The following is a 24,515-nucleotide window of genomic DNA, read 5'->3' as shown; positions in this document are numbered from 1 at the left end:
CTTAGAAGTGGCAGACTTTAGATCCTGTATTTCAAAGGCTGGATATCTACTTACATGATTAGACTTCCAGAAGTACTGATTAGCAGTAGCTCTAGAAGTATTTAAAAAAAACCCAGTATTAATGTATACTTTGCTTATAGAAAGCATACAAAGGTTGGCTTTAGGACACATTAAGATTTTTCTTAGATTCTGTCACTGTCACCTATAAACATATTGTATAAATTTCTAACTTAAATCAGATATAAGTATCCCACTCCTTGTATTTTTTGAGAAAGAAAGTTAAATGCAGGGTAGAGAGATCATAGTCAAAAGATCAAAAGGCTTTGATTTTATGAACAGGTAGTCTTTTCCTCCTGAACAGATGGAAAGGCAAAGAGATCACTTTGATATGGATTATTATGACCCTTTATATATAATGCATGCTAGCATTTTGCCATATACACCTTCTCTGGAAAACAAAATGAATTCTACTTGAATTCCTGTATACCGATGTTCGTCAGCTCGAAAAACTTTTCAGTGATGTTAATAGCTCATGTCAATACTATGAGTGAATGGGCAGAAATTCATCATTGAATGTCTCCAGAAAGGACAACTGCCAGTCTTGAATCTCTCTTTTCAGTTTTTTTGTACGGATCAGGCGTGGGAGCAGAGAGCTCAATGAGTATTTGTAAGCTGCTGCTTAATATGCAGAAATGCTACATCAGGAAGACTTCTGTGAGGCTTTTGTGGCCACACCTCCTCAGTCTTGGAGTTTAGAAAATAGTACTGTGAAAGGCACGTCTAGAAGTTACTTCAAATAAGTTTTCCTTTTATTCTGACAATGACTAAAAGTACCTACCTTTACTTAATAGATGTGTTTCCTATTTTTAATGTCTGCTCAGTACTAATCAAGAAAGTAATGGAAAATATTCCATTTAATTTAAAATACAGCCTTTATTCTGGGTATTCATGGGCTGATATGAAGTTGATGTCAATTGGTTTCTTAGTTCAGAAAATGGTAAAGGTCTACAGTAATATTCAGGCACAGTGATCAGTTCTTACTGACATTTAGACTCCTATTCATAAGAAACTAGAAGTCATCTGTAATAACGTTTTTCTACTGTGTGTCTTGATGCATTAGCTATTTAACTATGGGCTCATCTTTTGTATAGGACTAGTCACAAAGAGTGCATATATTCTGATATATTAGTCTAAATTGAGAGTGAAAACTGAATCTTTAATAGACCACTAATGGGCTTCATTAAGGCTGTACAGGGCATCACACTCATGTAGGATAAGCCTATGCGAAGTCTCATACTTACTTTGGAGGGGCTGTCACTACTTTATAATGATGGTTGAGACTGAGATTGATCTTATGATTGAGAACTCCTTTCTGGATTGATTTTAGTTTTATAATTATCATTACTGTATACACTCTGTTGTTGAACTACTCATTTTATGAAGTTATGTAAATCACCCTTTGACATCAGAGGAACAAAATTTTCCTGTTACTACTTCTCATTTTGCTACCTAGTAATAGCTAGTAATAATGTAAAATAATTGGTTCATATTAAATAAAAAGGATTTACAATTTTAAAAAATAGGATTTGATTTTTACCCAACCTGAAACATCAAATGAACGAGTAAAAGACCAAGACAAGCCGAAGAAACAGATGTGTGGAGTTGAGATTTAAATTTCAGTCACAGATGTTTAAACATGGCTGTTTGTAGCAATTTAGGTGATACTATGAAAAGAATTAATTTATTAAGTAATTAGAGCCGTAATGACATTTTAGTTCCATAAATTCTGGATGATGGGGAGGTTATTTTCCCCCTCCCCCAAGGTCTTCCTGCTAATGAATTACCCACTTTCTACTGTTCATGTCCATAACTGGAATTAACCATTTTCTTCCTGATTTCCTTTGCCTGATATATCAGATGAATAGCCATGATCTTAGTGAGACTCATATAATGCATAATCCCAAACATGAGCAGGCTTCGTGCATATACTCACACTGGGTCTGAGCTGCACCGTTCTGCTGTGGTTCTCTGTGCCATGGCTTCCTTCACGTGTGCAAACAGCAAGTTCAGTTTGAAACACACACAGCAGAAAGTGACTGGGCTCATGCCCACATTTCTGCATTGTGTGGTTGGAAAACTTAGAAATACAAGGATCTGTGTTGAGGTCCATCTCCTTTTAGACAGTCTGGGGATGTAAATCTTCCCTTTTCTATGGAAAATTTTGAAGCCTTGTACTACAGAATGGTCTGAATTTTCACTGCCTGTTCACATATATAGTCTAAAATACTTTTTAAGAAAACCAGTCAACTGTCCTTCTGTAAAGGGGAGCTGGATAAGTAATTTGAGTTGTTAGAGTAGGACTTATACCCTAAGAGAGAAGTGTTTGAGTCTGCTCCTAAATTAGTGTCATGTACAGCATCCTAAAAACTTATTTTGCAGGTACAGCTGCCTTCATTGTCCATCATAACTACAATAAAACACACTCATGTCTAAATAAATTGCCCTCTGCAGAGCAAGTATCTTTTCATTCTCACTATTAATAATATACTGAGCTCCATATTACTTTTTTCAAATAGGGTTAAAGGTGTAAATTTCTAGGGCCCAAGACTCAGAAGTTAAGGCAAATAGGTGGGTTATTTTCTTCCACTCTTACAGTTTGAGATGGGGCTGTATTTGTCCTTTGTCTTTTCCACCTTTTAGATATTTTAATTTTGAGCCGCTGTTGTTTGAGCCAATTGTTCTTAATGTAAACATTCAAATACTATCTTGTAAATAGTATAAAATTAATGTTTCTGCTTAGGTACTAAAGATGTTTTGTCTCTTAAAGTTATATATCTGGTATTCCACTAAACAGTAGTGTTTCTACTAGAGGTCACTGCTTTTAGCCACATTGAAAGATTTCTTCTTCATGGACTTTTTTTGATAGATTACATAAGAACTTCAAAACTTAGGGATGCTACCAAATTTCATCTCTCTTTAGTTTGCATTTAGACCTCTGACCAAGATATATTCCAGTCCCTTCTTACACTAAAATGAGCTAAAATGCCTATAAACTTGCATGCTTTCTTTAGAAGAAAGTAAACACTAGTATTTCAGAAAGTCAATATTAAAGGATTTCTTTATAATTTTAGAGTAAAACTTTTTTCAATTTAGATGCCTTGAAAATTCTAACTTAAATTCTGTACAAATTAAGCTGAAAGTGACATTCCATTGTAAGTTAAAATTTTATCCTAAATACTTGCATTGCTTTTTAAAAGTCACTCCAGAACATTTCCAAGCATTGATTAGCATCATTTCCCTTTAAGAACAGTCAACATGTGGAATAGATTATGGAATAGTATATGTATTGAGGCCTTTCAGTTAAAATTTGCATTTTATAACGCTTTGCCTACTAGTTATATCACAGTGGAAAGTTAATGTCTTTTGCATATACTCCTTGGTTGTGAAGGGTCAAGTCTATGTGTACTTGTGATCTTTTATTTTCTTCCTAGAGAATGATATTTTTCTTAACTATCTGAAATTACCAGCAATGAGATGTACACATATTTATGACCAGCTACTGAGTCACATATTTTCCACCACCCTAACCCTTCCAAATCAATATTTCTAAATTTACTCCAATATTTGATAAAAACAAGGGGAAAAAAAGCATTATATTCAGTGCATAATTACTCTATAATGCACAATTGATTATGTAGTCATCTTGCACCCTTACACTCAGCTACTGAGAAACTGCTGCCAACAAATGTCTGCTAAATACATCACAATTAAATCATAATTTGTATTTTGAAAGTCAAAAATCAAAATACAAAAGAGCTGATAAAAATCTGATTCAGCTGAAATAAAGTAATTCCATTGTCTTTTCAGTGTATAGTCTGAAAGGTTAGAAAACTGTGCTTGTTGCGCTTAAATCTACCAAACTAAGCAAATTTAGCATTATAAGATTTTGGAAAATTCAGAGTATTCTCTCTTTCTCTATTGCAGCCTTGAACAGTCATGACTTTGTATCCAATCTTGTTTTAATAAGTGGCCACCAAAAAATTTACTCTTATGTGTTGAACAGATAGCAATTTTGGCTGGATTTTACCTCCCACTTTTAGTGTTAATAGCTGCCAAAGTCAGGTGGTTTTCCATCTCAAAGTAGTCACAAACATGTTCAGGCATTGGACCACATAATTTAAAAAAAATATATCTGAGTTTGGTCATAGAATCCAGTCACCTGGAGGCCAGCCTGGGTACATGCTGATAAACATATTGATTGTAACAATTCATGCTTCCTTAATGAAGTTCAATGAATTTGAACTGTAAGAAAGCAGCATCTAAAAATTCACTTGAAAAACATGACTCTTAAATGGAATAGGATGTTAAGAGGATTTTGACTTGTCTGACCTAGGAGCTTACATTTGTCCTAGACTATATAGTTCCAGTGTAACTTGTTAGTAAAGATTCATCAGATGTTCTGCTTCTCCACTTCATCATTGAACAAATACAAGGATGAGGAAATAGGAGAAAGTAGATGCGCTGCATGCTATGCTGAGAAACATTAGAAAATATCACACCTTTCAAATTAAATATGTTTTCTTTTAACCTTTTAGAAAAAAAAAAAAAATATGCAATTAAAGAGATGTCCACTTCCCTCTCTAAGGTATCGTGTAGTTGAGTTAGTGCTTCTTAACTAAGTAGTTCTATTTCAGTGCTCTAGTAAAGCCTAATCCTTTCATGAGTAGGGATTATTCGTAGTTTTAAGTTCCAAACAGCAGCTTAATCTATCAATTCTGTTAGTCAAATTAGCTAACAATGGGAAGATGATGACTACTAATCTGTAGGTTACCCCTCCACCAGCCCATATTTCTCAGAATTTTTATTTCATTAAGAATTAAGTGGGCTTAAATCACTCTGAAAACCTTAGAGAACCTGACATTTCTTCTGAAAATAGCTACCTCATTTGAATGTTTTCCTATTTACATAGAATTGCTCATATATCTGACTAGATTGCCCACTATCTGTTCTTGGTTGAAAGTTGGGTTTATCAGTAATTTTTTCATGTGGGTTTAAACCAAAACATTTTCAACTGTGTTGTAAATTTGTTGTAGGGGTATCCTTGTTTGTGAAGCTGAGGAAAAATCTGTTTATTGTACCTTGCAAGACATTTGAGTAATAAACGGTTCTAATCTTTTGCAGGTCTGGTTTGCATTTGTCAATGGCTTTTCTGGACAAATTCTTTTTGAAAGATGGTGTATAGGTCTTTACAATGTGGTAAGATAATTTATGTGAGTTTAGTTATGTTTAACCAAGAGTGTTTCTTGAGTATGCAATCTTTAAGGAAATCCTCACCTCTAAAGTTTTGCATTTTTTTCTTTTTAAACCATCTACTAGATGTTTACAGCAATGCCTCCTCTAACTCTTGGAATATTTGAGCGATCCTGCCGAAAAGAAAACATGCTGAAATACCCTGAGTTATACAAGACTTCCCAAAATGCACTGGACTTTAACACTAAGGTAGATCTTTGTAAAAATCAAACATCATAAAGCAAAACTTTGTAGGAATTCAGTATAGTTATCCTTCTTGCTCTATGCTGCTCATAATTAAAAATGGAGGGGATTTTTATTACTGCTGTTTCCAGGTGTACACTTGTCAGTGAATGGTACAAATCATATCTATATATATGTGTGTGTGTATATATATATATATATTCACTTTTACCAGGTATGGAAATGGACAACAAGGATTTCATTTTTTCAATCCCCCCCCCAACACTTTTTTTTTTTTTTCCCTGCTGGTAATAAAGCTGTCTTCTGTAGGCAGAAGTGATTAGACCTCACTGTCGCTGGGCTGTATGGATTTGTACTGTTATATGGAAATGGATTACTGAAGCCTGTGGAGAAGTATTGCAGAGGACAATAAGAACTGTCACTAGATTTGTAGAGGGAGGGACGTGGTACTATTCTTTGTCAATTTGGAGTTGTGATTTTATGGTTTAATTTTGAGTTTTGGGAAAAAATAGTTTGAGTCTGGAATGTGTCAGTGTGGATCAAAAGGAATCTGAGGCTTCATTTGGTGGGAAATGGGTGATATTCATCTCAGAGAGACAGAAATGTAGGACTCTAATACATAAAATGTAAAACATTTCTACAGCATTGCCCATAAATAATCTCTTTAAAAAAACTAAATTAAACTTGTACCTGAATCTGTGATTTCATGAGTATTTGATTTTTGTAAGAGTTCCTTCTGATTTTATTTTTTGTAAACATAATTGTGACATTTCAAGTAATGTCATTTTATGTTGAACTTGGGGACATTTTCAATATATCATTGAAATAATAATGCCTACGTTTGATGGTCTGTAGTAGATGTGCAGAGCTGATACATCTGTGCCACTTGTGCTGTATAACTGGAGTTACCCCAATATATATATAATTATTTGTCTAAATTGCCTTTGTTCACTGAAGCAGACGAGATTTTTCTCCTTCGTTCTCATTTCATCCCTTCACCTACAAAAGCCAACCTGAGTTGTAAAGACGCTAGGTAACAGTCTCTTGTGTCCCTGTCAATGCTTTACAAATATGAGGCTTTTCATGATCCCAGAAATACAGACACTTCAGTGCTGTGATAGTTTTAATAAACAGTGTAACTATAAGTTGTAACACTTGTTTTTTCTGTTTTAAAATAAGCTTTTAATATTTTTTTTATTGCACAGATGTATTGTTGTCTTGTGGCTGTTCCCATACACTTGCTATGAGTAAACATCTACAAACTCAGCAGCTACAAAATTCCCACCTATATAAGCTGAATAGTTGGTGTTGAAGATTTGGAAACATTACTGCCTTGAATGTTGATGCAAATATTTGTTATGGTAAAAGGGATCAAAGGTTATGAGGTCATGACAGAGGTTAAAGGATTAGCATGGGACAAAAAGAATTGGTCAGGAAAATGGAAAAGTAGAACTAATTTTTCTTGCACCCACCTGTACTTTCTGTCAAATAAAAACTTCTGGTACTGACATAGCAAGAAGGAGAGACAAAGGTTAATGAGTAGCACAAGTTTAAATGTGCAAAGTACTGGAGTGTAAATTGGACCATGCAACATAGGGTAGCTGTAGACATTGTGGAAAAAGTGAGACAGGCAACTTAAATTCAGTTGTTTGAACCCCTTAACCCTCAAGATACACATCAGTCATTTACAATAAAAGCCATAACGGTCAAAAGCATTGTTAGTGAAAAAAACCATAATTCCCAAACTGATGGAAATGGGCTACATTTTTTTTATTAAGTTTTTTTATGTAATTATGCAATGTATTGTGAAAAGCATTAATAGAGTGTTTATTCTGAAACTAATTCTAACACAATTCTTTGCACAATGCATCTTTTACAAATGAAAATAAGTTTGAAAGTAAAACTTCAATTATTTAGCAAATACATTAAAGGAATTATGATCAATAATCATAATATATATTACCAAATTGTGCTTCTCAAGAATGGAGTATGGAGGGAGAAATTTAAAGAAGAAACTGATTTTTTTTTTTTAATCCTTTTTAAATTCCTTTCTGTGTGGGAATATATAGGTTAGGTATATGCATAGCTCAGGTTTTAATTTTTCTACTATCTAAATTTATTCTAATTCTGAATGCAAATTATAGAAGCTAGAGTCCTTTTTAATTCTCCACTTAGAATGTAGCAATCGTTCAAGCTGTCTGGTTTAGTTTAATTTTTCTGATGATATTCCCATATGTTTATATTTTAATTTCCCTTCTGAACTGAAATTAAAAGGAGGAGATAATACACACTTTTTTTTTCAAAGCATAAAAATAAACAAATGACCCATGAAGAGCTAAGAGGCAGAAAGTGCCTGTCAGTTGTATTACTTCACAGTGGTGGCCTAACAAAAACACATTTTGTGAATCTAACACACACATGAAAAGAAAGGTCAGGGTTCACAGAGCTAGTTTATTGCAAATGGTTCTCATGGATTTTCTGTTTTCTCTTTCTTAGGTTTTCTGGGTTCATTGTTTAAATGGCCTATTCCACTCATTCATTCTCTTTTGGTTTCCACTAAAAGCCCTCCAGCATGGTAAGTATTACGAAAAATAAAAATATAAATGTTGAGTAGTACAAAATTTCTAAATATTATCTTTTTTTCTGATGGAAGCTTTATAAATACTAACAGTTCAGGGTGATTAAATTTCAATATACCATTTCTAGAACTAAACCCGATGCCATATACATGAAATGTTTTATTTAAGATCTCTGTAAAAGTAGGAATAATATTATGTACATATACATTTAACTATCTCAGTAGTGTTTATGTAAACGGAAACAAAATGAAGAAAAAGAGATTGCTATTTAATTATTCTAATGTTTATAAAATACGCTACCATGGTAAATGCCTACAAGATCCTAAAATGCTACTATCCCTTGTATTGTCTCTTATATTTTGTCAGCATTTATTTTTATTTTGTATACATTCCATCCTGTTACTTCAAGGCCATACTAACCTGCTAGTTTTTATTTCTATGAGTACGATTGGGGCAGAGGAAAAGTAACATCTTGGACTGCTCAGTCTTGTCCATCTTCTAGTTCAGCTGTTGTATATGCACTTGAGCTGCAGAAGGAAGTGGGGTGGAAAGTGTTGTTACGTAAAGGAAACTTGAAAGCACTGCTTCCATTTTATGGGAATGTTTGGGGCTGGAAGAGCTCTCTTAAAGGTGGCGTTTTGTTTTATTTTGTTTCCAGTTTGTGGGGAGGGAAAAAACAAGTGTGTACCTTGCAGCTTTCCTGAAAATTAGTCTCTTCTCAGTTTTGGTGATGTAGCCAAGCAGTCTGCCCTGCATAGAGAACAGAAATGTTCTCATGGACATTTTGAAACTACTGAGACTAGACAGGGAGACAGTCATAGATGCTTGTGCCCGAAAGGTTAGGGGAAAAACACTCAGCGACTCCTAGTGGGTAAAGGGTGGTATGTGGTAGCCTGTTTTCTCTGAAAGGCCACTCATATCACACTGAATGTGAGTTCAGTGGCAACAGTTTGCATCGGAGAGGTTTAGACAGCCCAGGATAATGAGATTCCCAAAATGGCAGTACATATTCTAAAACCATCATCTCAAATTCAAACTGAAATTCCTGTTCAAAGCTGTAGCCAATCCATGTGTGAGATTTATGCATTGCACAAAGGATAAGTGTTTAATGAGTGTGTTGATGCAGAGTAGACTTCATGTGTGTGAATGGCAGAGCTTGTGAATGGCAGAGATACCTGTACAAGCACTTGTGAGAGCTCAGCCTTCTTGGCCTGCAAACTCTGGGCTAGAGCTGTCTTGCTGGCAAGTGGCCTCTATGAGTCTGAACAAATTGCTGGCTGTCTTTCCCTTTCATTGCTAGAGAAAGAATGGATAAGGGAGCAGAATTGGGACCTGGGGGAATTGTGTACATTGTGTACATATAATCAGTACCTGGCATGGGTCTGATGGTGCTCAGAGTTTTGCATGAAGGAGATATGAGTCCAAAATAAGATATGCTATTAATGAAATTACTCGTGTCTGTGTATATAAAGAGGAAAGGGAAATAATGCTCTTAGTTTCCTGTGGTGGTGTGAGAATTGTTTTTATTAAGTTATTAAGTTATTTTTGTAAGATTTTTAAGTTAGTTTTTATAATGGTTGAGTTCACTGTATACCCCTGTGTTCTGCATTGGTTGTTTTGTCTACTGTAAAACCAGACGTTTTCTGTCATTCATCCCTTCCCTGCACCTGTCGCTGTCAATCCCCCCCTCTCTCCTCGTGGTCGCCCTGTCTGTCACTCAGAGACCCTTCCCTGGCTTCTAGAAAACTCCTGGAGGGGTGTCGAGTGATAGGCTGGGGCCCTGGAGACCCCCTCCCATCATTTTGTGGTTGGTCCCCAGTTCTATGGTTCACACCCCCGGTTAACCCCCCGATTCCTGTGACTGGCTGACCGGTTGTCGCCACCCCCGTTTCCACCCCCCCTTAAAAACTGCCGCGCGCCTGCCATCAGGGTCTCTCCTGGGCAGCAGGTGCAGCGTGCAGAGCCCCGCGCTCCCCCTGCCTCAATAAACCTACGTTACATCCTGCTCGGGAGAGTCCGCCTTTCACTTAGCTGCCGAGGTTGCTTACGTCATCTGTGTGCCCGTCGCTGGCGGTGGGATCCGAGTTCCCACAGGAAGGAAGCGGCACGCTCTGCCTGCCGCTCCGATCTTACCACGCTGCCGCAGTGAGACACTGAGCTAGCCTGTGGCTGCACTGGTCAGCGCGAATTGGACACTGTGACAGTTTCCTAAGGAGTACAAGACGCAGGAACTTCTGAGAACAGATACCTGCTTCCACCTTCTCTTAGCAGAGAACAGGTGCAGGTAGATTCTGAAATACGAAAGGTACAGCTCAGCTTTGTGCATTAGAGTGCAGCACTCTGTCTGGTGGAAATACACTTAGCTGCCTGCCTATTTCTCTGTCTTATTCTCATTATGCTCTTTACTGCTAGGTATATATTTGAATGTTGGAAACCAACTCTTGAAGATTATTAAAATCTCTTGGATTTTAATCTTCCCTTGGTCAGATTCTCCTGTTCAGTCTTTGTCTTGCTTGTCTACCTGTTCATTATCTGTAAACAGAAAATTTCAAACTGCATATGTCATAGTAGAGTCTATCAAGAAAGATGTGATCAGAGAATAAGTATAGATTTGTAAGAATTATTTGTCTGAATTGGCTCCATGGGACTTTACCATTGTACAGTACACAAAATTTACACTCCATGTACTATCATGTGGATACAAAAAGTGACACATAAATCTTGCCAGAAGCTTCTTCGGATGCAACTTTGTCAACATAAATGGCAGAAGCCAAACTTATATGTACTAGTAAATTCACCAGATGCTTCCTCTTTTGTATAATCTTTAAAATAAGCTATGGTCTCAGCTTTTTTTTTTTCAGGCTTCAGCTCCTGCAGTCCTTGGTGTGCTAGTCTGTCCAGGGAGAAAGTTAAATAGGGAAAATGTCAGAAATGCAACCAGTATCACTAGAGCTAAGGATGCAGCCATTGTGAGCTCCTCATCATGGAATGGGAGACAGCTAGGTTAAGGAGGACTTCTATCCTAAGATTTCTGTGTAAAGTTGTCCCCTGCTGTCTATTCCAGAATATCAGTTAATAGATAATTTTTTTCTCTGTTAAACTGTCTTCACAAGTCCTGAAAAGCTTTTAGAGAGGAGCATTCTTCATCCACAACCAAAATGGATTTAATTTCAAGCATATATAAAGATGTTATGAAGGGTGGAAAAACATTCAACACAAATCTGAAAACATACTTAATTAGCAGTGTTTAATATACCACATGCCAGCTGAGGTACTGAAAAATAAGTGTTTTTCCAACTACAGGCCATTTTTATCAGCATTTATCACCATTTCTGTCACGTTCCTCTTTCCAGCCTAATCAGAACAGTTATAAATTCATCCCTCAATGCCCCCCACAGAAAAATACCTTTATCCTTCTCTTTCCCCAATACAGTTTTTTTAAAAATCCTTCTTTATTATTATTTTCTTTTTTTATTGTTCTTTACTTTTATCCTTACTTGCTACATACACAGCATTTTAATTACTCTTGTATAATGCAGTAAAAAAGGGATATCCCAGTGTTTAGAATCTCTGCAGCAGAGTGCTATAGTTGAATTACAGTATATGAACAACCTTGAATGCTAAAAGCATTTCCAAACTGAACATGTGAAAATGTACCCACCTCAGTACTTTTAATTGAGAATGAGGAATTTCCTCACAATAATTCAGTTGTCGGTTATCCCATGTCTAAAAAGAAATTTGACAGAATTTGGTATCAGAAATGAGATCAGAATAGCCTGTGCTGTAAAAACAAGTCATGAGCTTCTGATAAATAATGGAAAATTCACTACTTTTAGAACCCTAAACTTAGGAAACACGAGTGGTTTTCATGAAAATATGATATTTAATGAAAATGCGTCTCTTGAGAGCTCTGACTCTGCATAACTGATGTGTGTGTATGTTTCCATATGTGCCAAATGGATATGTACTTATATGAATCCACATATTTGAGTTGGGTAAATTTTAAAAATTTTATGAATGATAAACATCTCAAGAATTTAAACTGAGTGTATTTTGTATTTTTACTGAAGTTGAATTCAAAAATATGGATAAGAGCAAAGATAAGTTTCCATACCATAAATAACAGAATTCATGAAAATCTGACTCTAAGCTTTCTGCTTACTTATACGTTATAATCAATATATACTATAACCATTGTATCTCACATCTTTCTGATGACAAGATTCTCTATCTCTGTTATTGAAAGAAACTCTTAATTGCACTGCAACTGAATACAAAGCTGGTCTTATTGGTGTGTGGTGTCACAAAAAGTTCCTGTTTCCTGCATAATCTCTGACGTCACTGAGAGTGTTAGAGCACTAAACATGATAGAAGTCATAGTTCTCTAGTGTTTAGTGCAGTTCAAGATGGAATCTATTTGTACCCTGTAGAAATTGCTACCATCTCTTTTGTATCAAAATTAAGATTATATATGGTCTTTGTGATGTTTAAATGTTTTTATTTTAATCCCTGTTTCCTTTTCCAGGTACTGTATTTGGCAATGGCAAAACTTCTGATTACTTGCTCCTGGGTAACACTGTATACACTGTAAGTCTATATTGGCTCTAACTGTTTTAAAGATATCATGCTGTTATAACTAATAATTCTCTTCATAGACTGAATTCAGTGCAGTGCCTTAAGAAGTGCCTTAAGATTAAGAAATGGCTCTTGAATGACTCCTTGAGAAGTTTTGAAGTACAATTTGTGTTCTAATTCTCATTTTTAAAACAAAGCAGTTCACTAAAGATGCAGAAGATACATTTGTGGTTTACTGTAAATTGTCTGGTTTTTAAATAATGGGAATTATAATTTCCTAATTATCATGTTTATTAATTTAGTTTAAGTTCTTGCATTGGAGAAGTCTCAGATTAATGATTATAGAAGTGGTTTGTGGACTTCTGAAGATAGAATCCTGTTCTCTCTCTCTCTTAATTTATCATGAGGCCTTAAAAGAGTCATTAAGCCATATTGAGCAAAAGTTGTGAGAAGCCTTTTCAGAGGCAGTCAAACTACCAGAAGTACACCTGATCCATACCTAACAGTAAACTTCCATTGCTCTCATAGATACTAGTCATTATTGGGTTTTTTTTCCTTTGAATCTTTTATCTCCTAGAATAAATTAGTAAAGGTAAATATGTGCTTTTTACTTACTCGATATGGATGTTACTCAGTAGTGGCCTTTCCAAGATCTCTTAGAAGCAAAATTAGGTTTATGCTTACTGTTCTCTGTTCTTCAATGTTAAAAGTTAATTAATTTTTCACGTTCCTCACTGTTGGCAGGTAGAAAAAAGAGATTAATTATTTCATTATAGTAAGGGGGATGTAATATGAATTCACATCAAAGTCACTTCTTTGGGGAATAAGGAAACATCACAACTGAAATAAAAGGAAAATATTCTAGACACATGCTAAAACAGAGGTCACAATGCTGCTCATATATGTCACATTCTGCAACTGGTTTTCAACTACGAGAGCTGAAAGTTGACCATCTTAAGAGGTTAATTTCTTGCTAGTAGTCTGCAGAGTAGTCAAGAATTCCCCAAAAAGCTATTTTCCTTGACTTCAGGTTAAAGGTCTGGGGAAATAGAGAATTTGCAATTGAAGTTTTCATGCTCTTGCACAGGAATTCAAGGAAATCTGGAACATACATGAATTTTGAGAGATTTTCAAAATGAGGGTGGAGAGTTTTATTCTCTTTTAAATCTGTTCATGTGAAGTATATGAGCAGTAGCAGTGTTACTCTGGTTTTCTGAGTTTCTTTATTAGCTTTTTGATTTTCATAAATGGAGTGAGATCTTTTAGTTACTGTACAATATTAGAGCAGTTTTCTACCTTTCCCACAGATGTAATATAAACAAATCCTTTGTTTTTCATTCTCTGTCCTTTGTTTGCATATTGTAACTGACAATTAGTCTGGCCACTGAGGCTGAGGGGTGGAAACCCCAAAAAGCCAATCTTCTGCTAGACCCAGAAATGTATAAAAAGTAAAAACATAAAAATAAACAAAGAGGTCTCTTCTTCTCTCGGCTCTCTCAGCTGTGAGCTGGGATCGGAAGGACCTCTGCGAAAATCTCTTGCCTGTGTGTGACTGCTTTGTGTGTCTCGGTGACATAGCAGTTGTCATTCATGTTAAAATTATGCGGCTTAGGTAATTCTCATTTCTCATACTGTTTTCAGTTTGGTTTTCAGAAGTCTGCAGTCATCAATTCTGCAAAAGTCAATAAGAAAGGAATTCAGAAGTTTATATAGTTTTGTTTCTTTGGATCCACAGATAAAGTCAGAAATATGCAATGATTCATAATATGCCCTGGATTTATTTCTTTAAATGTAAATTTCAAATAGGAATAGACTGCTGTGAAAATATCTGTATGACCATTTTAGAGAGGGGTTTTTTTAAAAAAAAAGCTCAGGCTTTATATAGAATACCAGTTTGAGTTCTTGCTTCCTGGGTAGGATTTAGTACACTATTGTAAGTTTGGATGAAGCAGAGGAGGGAGCAATAAACCCCATATTCCTGAGGGAGTGGCTATGCGTAGCTGGTGATTTTTGTTGGAGGTATCAGACGTGTTCCCATCACAGGTCAGTAAAGGCTCTATACTCACACTGTGTGTCTCCTTTTGTAGAGATCTGCAGTATTTGTTTTGTGTACACATTTTGTCTGTGCAGCAGGAATGTTTGATCTCAATCTGAAGGATGTTTACTTCTCTTACCAGTGACCTAAGCAGCGAACAAGTGTATCAAATGAGTTTGTTTAGGTTATTTTTACATAATTCTTCTTTTTTGTGCTTCCAAATACAGAACTCAAACTGGATAGACCAAATTACAATATTCATAGTTGTCCTCAATTTTCTTTTGTATCCTTCTGTGCACCAGACATAGTGAAAGATTTGCCCTATGTATTTAACTAGTTGTTTCCGTACTGACTGAAGTACATTTCTTCTGAATTTCTGAGGCTGCCTAAAGTTCAGTACAAACTCACTGACAATCTGTTCTGCCAACTTGTCCAACAAACTAGAATTTAAACTATAGGTGTTGGAGTTGGAGCTTGGTCTTTGTGACTCCTTTTTTCAGCCTCATATTATTCAGATTGCACGTAAAGCAGAACTTGTGATACACATTCACGAGTGAGTTACAAAGTGTAATAAACTATTTCCTTGGTAAACAGAAAACTTGCTTGAGTGAACTTCAAAGGAAGGAGATAAATAATTTTCTTGGATCAACTAGTCCTGGCTGTGGGATTATAAACTTTCTCCTACTGCTCATCTGTAAGCTAAAATGGAGCATGTCCTACAAACGTGACGTTTCCAGAGAGCGCTCTGTGAAAAGTGTAAAGATAAGAAAAGACTAAAGATCAGAGGAAATAATGGAAATGACATAATAGACCTACTCAACATGTTATTTGTATACAGAACATAAGCCTTACATTACCAACATTGAACTCTTGGGCTTTCCAGGATTTGGTACAGATGACTTATTTACTAATGAAGTGAACAGAACTTTTGGTTGTTTTTTAAGTTTAGACTAATGTAAGCTTGAGCAATTGCAGGCTTTCAATCCATCATCTATGTCTTCTAAGTCTGGCTTGGTGTTGAAATTTGTAGTCATCCTGTCTGTAACTAGAGGGTCTTTAGTCTCTACTGAAGAGGACTACTACGCTTTTCACAAGCCTTTCCTAGTAACCAAAATACCCTCAATAAAGATGCTAACACCTTAGTAAGAGCCAGACTTACAGAGTTCTAAGAAGCAAGGATAAAATTTCTAATGCAAAAGAAGGGTTTTCCAAATCAAGTTGAGTGGTCATTATCAATCAAAGCTAGTACTTCTTAATGTTCTATTATAAGGTCATTACTGAGCTGTATCCTTAAATCTTCTAGTGGCAATTTACTTTTTCTTGTCTTCTCCTGAAAGTTTAGCCAAACTATTAATTTCTGTATGTTAAGATTCCCATATTAAGACTTCTCTCTTGGTCTTTCTCTCCTTAAGTTTGTGGTTCTGACTGTGTGTTTGAAGGCTGGATTAGAGACCTCATATTGGACTTTGGTAAGCAAGTGTCTTTACCATATTCTCAAATGTTCTGTGAAGTATGAATGAATAATTGTATTGTTTTCTTCTTATTTGTTATATTGCACCCTTTAACAGTTTGTCTGTAGCAACCTCTGGTGACTGTGTGGAAGGGTAGAATATCCACATAAAAAAATAATGCTCAATATTGAAAATTATGACAAATGTAATACTTAAACTAGAAAAATAGAATTACTCTGGACTTACTGTAACTGAATTTAAATTGTCTTAAAGTGCAGTAATATTGCTGCTGATAGTACAATTTTCCTTTAAGAAATAGCTAACTGAAATAGTAGAGTTATTTAGTTAGTTAGAATTAGAGCATGGAAATTTGATCCAATATATCAAAATAGCACTGTAAATACTAAGTAGCAAAGATGTTATTTTATGTATAATGCATCTGTGATAATAGTTCTTTTTTTTTGTTTCAACAGTTCAGCCATATAGCAATCTGGGGAAGCATTGCACTTTGGGTAGTGTTTTTTGGCATCTATTCTTCTTTGTGGCCAGTCATTCCTATGGCACCTGATATGTCAGGAGAGGTAAAAATACGTTTTAACTAACATCCAAATGTGTGAAAAAAAATATTATTTCAGTCTGTAGTACAGACCTTATCTTTATTGGATCCTTCTGCTAACTAGAGGTGCATATGTCATTCTGTCTTTTATACCTTCAATATGATAACCATGTTTATTTAAAATATACTTAAATTTTTTACTTTTGTGAAAATGGAGCTCAGCTAACAGGGTGTGAGTATGTGGTCTAATGAGAAAGAATAGACAGGTAAGCTGCTTTGCAGTTCTTAGGTAAGCTTTAATTTTCTAAAGAAAAGAAATACCAAATGCAGTACCCAGACTTAAACTGCTTATTTTTCTGGAGCATTTTTTATAATGAAGTAATCAGTAGCAGCCTGATGAAGGTTGGTTTTAATCTTGAATTTTACAAATTTGCCAAGTACTTGAAACTGTAAAATGCCTCAAAAAAATCTGAGGTTCCATAACATTGCGTGAACTGCTTGTCATGCACACTTCCTTTTCTATTAATGTGCTGTTTGGAGTGCATTATTGTAACGTATCTTTAACCTTGTGCAGTAATTAGTGTCAGAAAGATATTTTCTAATGGTTCTCAAAGCATATCAACTAAATCAAGCCTTACACGAGTAAAAGATTGACTCCCTTTAACGCCCTTTGACCACCACTCTGTTATAATTCAGCAATTGAAAAATTTATGCAGGATGTGGAAAATGTAGGTGCATATCTCTCCCTCACTTGAAAGTAATTAAAACTCATAAATCCAACCTCCTATTTAAATGGTTACAGGAAAAAATAGTATATAGGCATTACTGTAAGTACTACATTTTAGTGGAAAGCACAAGGTGTTACCTTAAATACTTGTACACCTAAGGAAAAGAATTTGAAATTACACAATTTCTAGCAGATTTTTTCTCTCTATCATAGTGTCTTACCTATATTTATATGCAGATTTTGTACATTACCACATTGCCTCCACTACTCAAAACTAATTCTGTTCACTATTGTAAATTAAAGTAATTGAAGCTATCATACTTTAGCATTTTTTCTTCATATATACTATATTTTATAGAAGAAACAGAATGTTTTTGGAATTTGGGGGTTTTAGAGATTTTGTAAAAACTTTTTTGTTTTTAAGACAGCAGAACTTTCATGGTGAGAAGCACGGTGGAAATGGTGTGTTATACCTGGTATGACATAAGGGTGGCTGCTTCACTATTGAAACAACAATGTTTTAGTTAGAACATTTTTGGACTCTGAAGTTACTGTGACAACACTTGTTTCTGAGGGAATGGAGTTCCTGTGATCTTCTAGAAATGTTTCTTCATTAAAGAGATCTAGATGTCAACAAAAATAATACTGTTGGGGTTTGAATTCAATATTGTGCCAAAGTAGTCTGACTTATGAACCTAAAATAATTTATTTGTTGCGATAAAACTTTACCTGTACTTGAAATGGGTAGTCTTATTTTGTTAGTGGGTTTGCTGATGCATATATGGGTATGTAGTAGTTTTGAAGTGTGTATGTGCATGAAGTGGTTTGAAGGGGGGTGTTGTTGACTGAGATTAGTTTTGTTTTCTTTCTAAGAGTATATTTCAATCTGTGATGTCAGAATAAAGTCTTCTAAAAGCATCATAGGCCATTAAAGTTTATGTTCAAAACTCTGGTCTAGCTTTTTGCACTCCGTGTGGCTAAAAGTCCTGTTGATGCATACTGCAGCTCAGACTGGAAGCCGGTTTTTTGTATGCTTTCCTGGAAGCCTCTCTACTTACTGAGTGGTCTCTGGCAGGGCAGAATTCACTGAGTTTCTCTGTAGCAAGTCAGGCCTTACATAAGTATTGAAACTAAAAGGTTCACAAGATTTATCTGTGCAAAAGACTGTGATGTGATAGAAACAAATCCATATAAGCAACTCTGCACGCATGTGCAAATACTTGCTTCATTTTTTCAAATATGTGGGTCAGACTTGAAAATTCATCCAGCTGTACCTGGCAAAAGTTGGTGTGTCAAAAACTGATGTCTGCTTTTTAGGTTTTTGTCTATTTTGGCTGGTATGCTCTGAAAAATTATGCTGAAGGGGACTTTCATGCCTTTTTTTTTTTTTCCCAAATGTGTTCATTAAAAATGCCCCCCTTTTAATAAACTTCAGATTTATAAGGATATATAGTTGTAGGTTATGTAACTATAGTATTTAGAAAGTTTAAAACTATTCTCTTTCTTCCTCTTGGAGCTGGAAACAATTCTGTCTTAGTAGCTTTATAGTCTTTCCAGTCTGTATTCTTGACACTATATTCATCCCACAATTAAGTCCCAGTTAGATTATATCTTTTACAAAGGTATTTTTCATATCTTCTTCAAGATAGAAAAGAACTTAATGAAACATTCTCATAAGGATTCAGTCTTTCTTCATATTAATGTCATGAAAATAGTAAGATTCTTCCTGCTTATTCCTGGTTTTGTTCCAAGAAAATAAAATTCTTATGGTCTTGAAGGGGAGAGAAAAAGCACATGGAGATGATGGAAAATTCATTCATTGGGTGCAGAAAAAGGTTTTAATCTAAATATTTTGAAACTCATTTTTGTATCCATTCCTATAAAATATTCAACTCTGATAAATATATTTCAATGGAGAATACTGCAAGGAAGTGACTTGAGAAAAAAATGAGTTGTAACAGAAGAAAAGTCAGTTCATGCTGCTAATACTCATGTTTGAGCACTAAAGCCAGTGGCCCAAAGTTAAAGCGTGATTGTTCGTTTGTGTTCATCCTTTACTATCCAAGCATCATCCAATCACTTACTGAAGAAGGAAGCAAATATGTCACATATTTTTGCAAGTTGTTCTGAGTTTTAACACTAATTGTTTCCGTCATTATGTTTATTGTTTCAGTTATTCAGAAGATAATAAAGCTTTGACATACAGATCGCTGTATGTTGGTATCACAGAAGGAAAGATAGTAGAATTCTGTGCTCTAAAAGAAAATAGAGCGGAACAAAAAATTATGACAGTTACAGTATTTTTTCTCTGTTGTCTAGGCCACTAGACCCCCTTTACATGTTCCTAATAGTATAATCAAGTGTATTTTTCTGTCTCTCTCGTTTGCCGAGTTTTCTCAGAACAAAAATACACAGGACCCCCCTTGATCCAAAATGTCCAGTTGATATAGAATGCTGAGACAATTCCGGCATCAAGACCTTTGTTTTCTGGTTTTTCAAGACTTTTCAATCTGCACTAGGCCAACTCATCCACCTGTACAGTACTATTTCTCACAGTGTGGGAACTACATGGCTCTCCATGGTACAGTAATCCTAAGTCCTGTAAGGAGTGGTATCTTGTTGCCAAATAGCGCACCAGAATAGTTGAAATTTGACTTTTGGCTCATATTAGTAAGGTATCCTGGCACAAGTGTTCTGATATGAGTAACTGGTAGTTCTGTTCTGGTTGTCTGTTAAAGGTTGATAGTAGGCATCAAGGTTATAGTAGCTGAAACGTTTCCATATTAAAATTCTGAAGCCATTTACATCTTATCAACCTTAAAACAATTTCTGTTCCAGTTGTGGGGTATTTTTCTTAAAGAAATAAAGTTCCAAGTGAAGAAAACTTCATTCATTTTCCCTGATTGATGATGTTCAGATGAAAACTGTCAGTTCACCATTGTCTTTTGACAGACACAGGCTAGAAGGAAAAATGGATGAAAACTACAAAAGAAGCAATGGGCTTTATGAAGCTGCAGAAAATGGAAAAATAGGCCATTAAACTGAAGACAGATATCTGATAAAAAGGGTTGATAACCCAAGTAATTAACTGTGTAGTAGAGTATCTGTTGCTAGCTCAGGTGCTGTAGCAAATCAGCTTCATGAGTCTTTTAGTAGAAAAAAGACATAAATATTTTATAGTTAATTAAGTGAAACTTAGTGTTCACTTCCATATTATTTTGCTGGTACTTTAAAATCTCTCATTTATTAATTACTTTCCTTGAGTTTATTCTACAAATTAGGGATTATAGTCTTCTATTCTTAGACACAGATCCTAAAAGACTAGGAATTCAACTTCTATCTACTTATAATAAAATATTAAAATACCATTTCTGCAGGGAGGATTTTGGTAGTAGTAGCAAAACATTATTTCTAGGAGAAGGAATGGGGATGCACAGCTTATAAGAAATACTAAAAATATTTCAAAAGCTTTCAGTGATTTTATAACAATTTTGCAGCCTCTATAACTTAGTCTTTATTATATTACAATTTGCATTACATCTGCGGAAATGTTTATTCATGCATTTGTTTTCTGTCAAGTATGGAAGCCTGTGAACAAGGAACTTTCTGGGTTATTTTCTTTATATTTTACTAGTAAAGACTGTGCTTTTAAATACAGATGCACAGGAAAGAAAGGGGAGGAAAAAAAAAAAACACATAAAATGCTTTGTAGACATTTTTTTGTTAGGTTTAACATTGTATGTTTTGACCCATTACATTAAGCAAGTTGTATTTTAATTTTGAGAAAAGGGGTCATTGCAGACTAGAAGAAAATTTTTATTCTGGACTTGAAAAATCAGCTACCTGGGTCTATCTTTCTACTGCATTGATATAAACCAGGTTGATACTTCTGTGTATAATATTAACAAATACATAATTGAAATATACTTTCAGAATATTTTTTAAAACTTACAGTATTTTCTGTTTGAGCCAGATGAAGTTTGCATAAGTTTTGAAAAGTAAATGCCAAGTCTGTTCATATTTGATAAGGTATTTGCTTTGTAGGTGTATTTTCTTTTTTCATTGAAACTCTTCAATACACAGAAAACTGTTCTGTGATTCTGAACAAAATGCATTTTTAATCTGTGATTCAGGGAATTGCCAGTCCAGTTGTCCATGTTTTGTCATATTGTGTATAATGACTGCACAAATGAAGCTGTGGTTAAATTGTTCTATGTTTTTATATCTGTGTAGTCCTTTTGCAGTAATTGCATTAACTAATGAAATTTCTGTAACTTAAATCACCTAGTAAGAGCAGCCTCCATTCATGTGTCAGTAGGCTGTAAAGCTGCTAGAACCTTCCATAAGTGCATCAATCCTTGCAATTAATGGGTCTACTTTTCCTTTAAGTCCTCCTAAAAAAAAAGACCGATTTTTAAATTACAAAAATAGATACATTTCAAACTGGTGTGGTTCTCTTTCTTGAAAAATTTTGGAGGGGTGAAAAACAAATCAATCTGTTGTATATTTCATACTAATAAAGCTCCTTGTTACTGTTAGGTGCTCTGAATGGTTAGGCCTCTTTTTTTACACCTATATGATTAATAAGATAGTTTAGAATAATAATACTTTACTTGAATAAAAAGTATGACATTGGTACTAAAGCAAAAGTTCAGTATCCACAAAACCTTTTAATTTATTGAGGTACTGTAGACAATGCACTGTAAAGTTCTCCAGAGCACCATCTGTTTCTGCTCTGTCTGACCCAGGGGATTTATAAAACTACTGACGGAAATTGGAGTTAAGATACAAGCATGTATTTCACAGAATTTTAGATCATTTGATTGATGTTTGCAGAGGTCTTGTGAAAAACAGTAATATTTCTTGTGTGAAGATTTAGCTGCACTGTGTAGAAACTGTATTAGAATATACTATATTGACAGCATTGGTTTTTTAACAATTACTTCACTCTGTATTATGCCAAGTATCCTGCTTATATGGAATCGTGCTTATTAAAATATTAGGTATTCATCCTTTAATGCCTTTGAGGCATTGGGGGCTTTTTACACAAAAACACCAGATAATTTTTTTTTAAAATGTAGTCTTCCAGATACCTCAGTCTCCAATGAACAGGTCTTCTCTAGTAAGATGCTTTCTAAAGTTTGATCCAAAAGTGGGAATCAGTTTTATTCTAATGTAGAACAAAGCATACAAAGCAAAGTATTTAGGATAGAATACAATCACAGAACAGGTTGAACGAGTCTCTGGAGGTCATGTGGTCTAATGCTTCTTGCACTACACCAAGTTGCCCTGTACCGCATCCAGACGGCTTTTGAATATTACCAATATTACAACATTTCTGAGCAGCCTGTATCCCTGCTCAGTCATGCTCACAGTAAGAAAGATTTTCTTGATGTTCAGATTCAAGTTTTAGTTTGCTCTCCTTGCCTCCTGTGCTGTGACAGGGCTCCACTGGAAATAGCCTAGCCCTATCTTTGCACCCTCCACTCAGGAGTCAATCTTCATCAATAAGATCTCCCTAAGCCTTCTCCTTGGCTCTAGTCCCAGCTGTCTCAGGTTTCTCTCTTGTATGAGAGATGCTTCAGGAAATTGGACTAATTTCAAGGTGTCTGTGTTTCTTGTACTGGGGAGCCCAGAACTGGAGACTTCCCTAGGTGTGACCCCATCAGGGCTGAGTAGAGGGGACCTGCCTTCCCATCTGCTGGCAATACTTTGTCTAATAAAGCCAGAAGATGCCATTCACTTTCTTTGCTGCAAGGAGGGCCCATTGCTGGCTCATTTCCAACTTGGTGTCCATTGGGACCGAGTCCTTTTCTGCCAAGCTGCTTTCCAGCTGGGTGGCCCCCAGGAAATACTGCTGCCTGGGGTTGTTCCTTCCCATGTGCAGGATTTTGCATTCCACCTTGTTGAACTGCACGAGGTTCCTCTCAGCCCATTTCTTCAGCCTTTTGAGGTTTTGCCGGATGGCAGCACAATCCTATACTGCATCTGCCACTCCTCCTCCCATTTTGTGTCGTTAGCAGATTTCCTGGGGGTACACTTTGCCTCTTATCCGGATCTTTAATGAAGATGTTAAATGAAACTGGACCCAGTATTGACCCCTGGGGTATGTTTGCAGTTCCTGGCCTGCAGCCAGCCTGACACTGATCACCAGCTGCCATTCAGCCAGTTTTCAATGTATCTCACAGGCGTTCATCCAGCCCATACATCAACAGCTTCTCTAGGAGGATCTTCCAGCTTTTGCACCCTGCTGTCTTGTCCCTCCAGCTGTAAAAAGTGCTATTAATGGGTACTTGTTTCTTGCATTTTTAAAGAAGAGCTGAATATTATTTTAACAACTTTTGCAGAATACAGCATAATAAATAAATTTAAATGGTTGTATATTTAAGAAAAATTGCTACAGTACTTTTCCTCAGTGTTAGCAGGGAGAGTTATAAATAATGCCCCTAAAATTTGGGAAGTAATGTCTAAATTCTTCCAAAAAAGAGAATTACTGTGCCATGCTTTAAGGGAACCTGGTAGATAACTGAGTTGGCAATCTCTATTTCTATAAATTGTTTTGAGCTCAGTATGGTAAGCAGACGCCAAAGTCTGTAATTCTCACTTCATTATCACAGAAACTTGTGGAATATAGTCAGTCTTCAATGGCTAATATCTAGAGTAGTTGTGCTATGGTTTCTTTCTTTTTTTTCTTTTTTTTTTTTTTTTTTTTTTTTTGGGGGGGGGGGGGGCGAGGGTGGCCGGGGGGGAGTGTCTGTTTGTTTGTTTGGGGTTTTTTGCTGTTGCACTGCTTTTTTACCAGTCTGGTTTAAAATATTATCCAAATTCTGTGTCTTCATTTCAGGAGGAATAACTGGTGTACTAAATTTTCAAGGACATTGAAATAATTCAACAATAAAAGCTACACTTTTCCTTCATAGTCGAAATTATTTCTCAGGCCCACTCTCAGCAGAAAGTCCTTATAGGCATTATCCTACAGTTTTTGCACATTTTCATCCCACTTCCAGGTTTTTCCATCTTGTCTTTTAAGAGCCGTGAGTCTTTACAAAACAATAATCAGTAATCTGTATGTCTTCCTTCCTATACCCATGTGAACCTC

General features: G+C 35.6%; 1 protein-coding gene across 4 annotated transcripts in view; it reads left to right on the top strand.

Moving 5' to 3' along the window:
* ATP8A1 (ATPase phospholipid transporting 8A1) overlaps positions 1-24,515 on the top strand; it is a 103,616-nt gene that overhangs the window by 63,276 nt on the left and 15,825 nt on the right. For all 4 annotated transcript variants that reach the window (XM_040064348.2, XM_040064351.2, XM_040064349.2 and 1 more), the window contains 6 exons: positions 5,182-5,256; positions 5,377-5,499; positions 7,990-8,068; positions 12,598-12,659; positions 16,095-16,151; positions 16,607-16,714. In XM_040064348.2, the coding sequence (XP_039920282.1) occupies positions 5,182-5,256; positions 5,377-5,499; positions 7,990-8,068; positions 12,598-12,659; positions 16,095-16,151; positions 16,607-16,714 (504 nt within the window). The remainder of the gene's footprint in view (positions 1-5,181; positions 5,257-5,376; positions 5,500-7,989; positions 8,069-12,597; positions 12,660-16,094; positions 16,152-16,606; positions 16,715-24,515) is intronic.

Source organism: Hirundo rustica, chromosome 5 (genome assembly GCF_015227805.2).
Source record: "Hirundo rustica isolate bHirRus1 chromosome 5, bHirRus1.pri.v3, whole genome shotgun sequence".
NCBI lineage: Eukaryota > Metazoa > Chordata > Aves > Passeriformes > Hirundinidae > Hirundo > Hirundo rustica.
The sequence above is the reverse complement of the archived record's forward strand: the minus strand, read 5'-3'. Positions and strand labels throughout refer to the sequence as shown.